This window comes from Hoplias malabaricus, chromosome 17, assembly GCF_029633855.1.
Source record: "Hoplias malabaricus isolate fHopMal1 chromosome 17, fHopMal1.hap1, whole genome shotgun sequence".
Classification (NCBI taxonomy): Eukaryota; Metazoa; Chordata; class Actinopteri; order Characiformes; family Erythrinidae; genus Hoplias; species Hoplias malabaricus.
The window spans coordinates 34840407-34844340 of NC_089816.1; the positions used below are offsets into that span (position 1 = coordinate 34840407).

At 44.0% G+C, this 3934-nt stretch overlaps 1 protein-coding gene across 2 annotated transcripts in view; it reads right to left on the reverse strand.

Annotated features, from left to right (window-relative positions):
* Nucleotides 1-3114, reverse strand: part of klhdc4 (kelch domain containing 4) — a 12738-nt gene extending 9624 nt beyond the window's left edge. Inside the window, exons 1-4 of one of the 2 annotated variants that reach the window (XM_066649090.1) lie at nucleotides 2895-3114; nucleotides 1888-1979; nucleotides 771-849; nucleotides 410-508 (exon numbers count right to left, since the gene is read on the reverse strand). In XM_066649090.1, the coding sequence (XP_066505187.1) occupies nucleotides 410-508; nucleotides 771-849; nucleotides 1888-1979; nucleotides 2895-2993 (369 nt within the window). In that variant the 5' untranslated portion in view covers nucleotides 2994-3114. Of the gene's footprint in view, nucleotides 1-409; nucleotides 509-770; nucleotides 850-1887; nucleotides 1980-2652; nucleotides 2684-2894 lie in introns of those variants that run through there. The other variant, XM_066649091.1, reaches the window with a different exon arrangement.
* Between the last annotated feature and the right edge of the window lie 820 nt (nucleotides 3115-3934).

The following is a 3934-nucleotide window of genomic DNA, read 5'->3' on the forward strand; positions in this document are numbered from 1 at the left end:
GAAAAAAAATAAAAAAAGAAAGAAAGAGAGGGAGAGAGAGAGAGAGAAAGAGGAGAGAGAGAGAAAAGAAAGAAAGAGAGAGAGTGAGAGAGAGAGAGAAAGAGGAGAGAGAGAAAAAGAAAGAAAGAGAGAGAGAGTGAGAGAGAGAGAGTGAGAGTGAGAGTGAGAGTGAGAGAGAGTGAGAGAGAGAGAGAGATATATTGGTGAATAAGAACCCAAAGTAACCCAAAGGAACAGAGTAAGAACGCACAATAAACCAGGATTATATAATTATCAGAAGATATCTTCTTTAAAAGGAAAACATCACCCCGTATTCACTGCATGTTCACAGTAATGTGTGAATCTGGAGGCCACCGAGTCACACACTGTGAAACAAGATAATAATAATCAGACAGAGGTGAGGACGTACCTGATGAGCGCAGCGCCGTGGAGGAGGACTGGGGATGTCTGATTTCACCCAGGTGTTCTTCTTTATGTTGTAGAAGTAGAGGTCATTGTAGAGATAAGTCTAGGAGAGAGAAGGATTAGAAGTGTTTCATATTAAATCTAACACACCTCGCCTGATTGACTCGTCTGTTTCAGCTGATCTCTTTAAAACACACTTAAAGCTTGTGAAAGACCAAATACACGTTGTTTAAAGTGAATCTTTGGTAAAAAAAAAAAAGAGGTGCACATGTTTATTTAATCCATGGGTCAAAAATCACAGGTAAATAAAATCAGTGCCTATCTACAGTGAATAGTACACGGTATTGGAGCATAATCAAAAATACCTTTTTCCCGTTGAAGTATTCTCCTCCAAATAAAATCAGCTCGTCCTTCTCAGGATGCGCACAGAGAGAGGCGTGAAGCCTGAGCACACGTCCAGACAAGTGTCAATCAAGACATCAGTCACAGTATGTGAACTCACACACACACACACTACTGATTAGGGGCAGTGAACTCACACACACACACTAGTGATCAGGGTCAGTGAATTCACACACACACTCACACACACTAGTGATCAGGGTCAGTGAACTCACACACTCACACTAGTGATCAGGGTCAGTGAACTCACACACTCACACTAGTGATCAGGGTCAGTGAACTCACACACTCACACTAGTGATTGGGGCAGTGAACTCACACACACTAGTGATCAGGGGCAGTGAACTCACACACTCACACTAGTGATTGGGGCAGTGAACTCACACACACTAGTGATCAGGGGCAGTGAACTCACACACTCACACTAGTGATCAGGGGCAGTGAACTCACACTAGTGATTGGGGCAGTGAACTCACACACTCACACTAGTGATTAGGGCAGTGAACTCACACACTCACACTAGTGATTGGGGCAGTGAACTCACACACTCACACAATAGTGATTGGGGCAGTGAACTCACACACACACAATAGTGATTGGGGCAGTGAACTCACACACACACACACACACACACTCACACTAGTGATCAGGGTCAGTGAACTCACACACACTAGTGATCAGGGTCAGTGAACTCACACACTCACACACACACATACACACTAGTGATCAGGGTCAGTGAATTCACACACACACTCTCACGCACTAGTGATCAGGGTCAGTGAACTCACACACACACACACACACACACACACACACACACACACTCACACTCACACTAGTGATCAGGGTCAGTGAACTCACACACACTCATATTTCTTATGTGTTTTATATTATTATGTGTCTGTGTTTACTGTGATTATATATAACTTTATACCAGCCCCACACTCACAGAGAAGGCTTTAGTTTAAATATATATCACTATCTTAGGGTCCTCAGACTTCTGCACAGTACCGTATATACTGATTTATGGAGATCCTGTTTGTGTGTGAGTGTGTGTGTGTATTTGTTTAGTAAACTCACCTGGGGGGTGGTGGGGGACATGCACTCTCCACCACCTGTGTCTTCTTAGCGTCCAGAAGCTGGAACTCTGCAATAAGTGCCTCCAGATCCTCCTGTTCGACACAAACACACACAGGAGGAGATGATGGAAATTCTTCAGACCTGTGGACCCTCTGAGTCTGTCGCATTCCAGAATGATCAGATATTTCTCTAGTTCTCAGGAACATTCACTTCATAAAGTCACTGCTGAATTGTTTCTAAGGGCCTCCACAGAGTTTGAAAAACACAGTCCTAATCAAACACATCAAAACACAGAGGACAGACACATAAACCTACAGAGATGTCTCTAAACATCTCAACATCTGAACATCTGCTTAGAACATCTGACGTGGTGGTGTTATGTTAGTGTGTGTTGTGCTGGTGTAGAGTGGATCAGACACAGCAGTGCTGCTGGAGTTTTTAAACCCTGTGTCCACTCTCTGTCCACTCTGTGAGACACTCCTCCCTCGTTGGTCCACCTTGTAGATGTAGAGTCAGAGACAGTAGCTCATCTGTCGCTGCACAGTGTGTGTCGCTCGTCCTCTAGTCCTTCATCAGTGACACAGGACGCTGTCGGCTGGATGTTTTTGGTCGGTGGACTGTTCTCGGTCCAGACACTGAGGGGTTTAAAAACTCCAGCAGCACTGCTGTGTCTGATCCACTCTACACCAGCACAACACACACTAACACACCACCACCACGTCAGTGTCACTGCAGCGCTGAGAATGATCCACCACCACATCACACCTGCTCTGTGGGGGTCCTGAGGGGGTCAGTGGAGCTGGTAAAATGGACAGGAAGTGTAGAAACAACCAGGTGTTTATAATGTTATGTCTAATGGGGAATACTGAAAGTGTTGCTATGACAACAACAAGGAACCGGCGTCGACACCCTGCGGAGACTTGTTAACGATGTGGACACGTGTATCTCGTGTCTTTGAGTTACATTTCTCCCTCAAACAAGTCATAGCTCAGCCCCTTCAGTCCTACCTCCTCCTTTTTACTCCTCTTCGACACCTTCTTCTCCATCTTAGCCGCCGTCTTCTCCGCCCCCTTCACCTTCTTTTCCTTTTTACCCTTTTTACCCATTTCTGTGGCTATCTGCCCTCAACACACTCTGTAAACACACAACTACTCTCTCTCTCTCTCTCGCACACACACACACATACACACACAAACACGTGTTCCGCTTTCATTCTCGAGCTCCTGTGTGTGGCCTCTGTCGCCCCTCAGTGGACTGGATCCTCCACTACAGCACACAATGGAGGCACCGCTCTGTAAACACGTCACTATCATTTAATCAGATTATACCCAGTAAACATTTAGCCGTCTAATCAACGTTCTCTTAAGGTTGAAAATGAAAGTTGAAAAGACGTCCAAACACAGACATTGAAAAGACGACTATTAGACGTATTTTGGACGTCCACTGACGTTATTAATTGGTGCCGAAATAAATTACTTGTATAAAACGCGTTTTGGACGTCCACTGACGTTATCGACTGGTCACCACTTAACTAACTTATTAAGATGGATTTTGGACGTCCATTGACGTTTAAAATGTGTCAGTGACGGACAGACTACTTTTAGACCTATTTTGAACGTCCAGGGATGTTCCTTGTTTACTGGTGTGTACTATGTCTTACCCCTGCACCACTTTCTATAATAGTGGCGGGCAAACTAAGGCCCATATATATATAATATATATATAGATGTCCACTAGATGGCGCGCGTTTAACACTACTGACCTCTGCTAAAGCCGAGTCTGTCTACAGATATTTATTCGTAACCTTGAGCTAAACATTTGCCCATTCCTGTTCTATGAGGTTATTAAAAAATCATTGGAGCCAAATTGAATCAAATGCATTTTGGAATTCAGTAAAACATGCAAAAATGTAGTTTTTCTGCTGAATAACGTATTTATCAGTGAGGGTGTGTAGGGTGTAAATATGATCCGTGGTGCTGTGATTTGGTAAAAATCCTGTTTCACTTTTACTCAAGACACTGTTCTTCATAAGGAACTTTAAACGTCT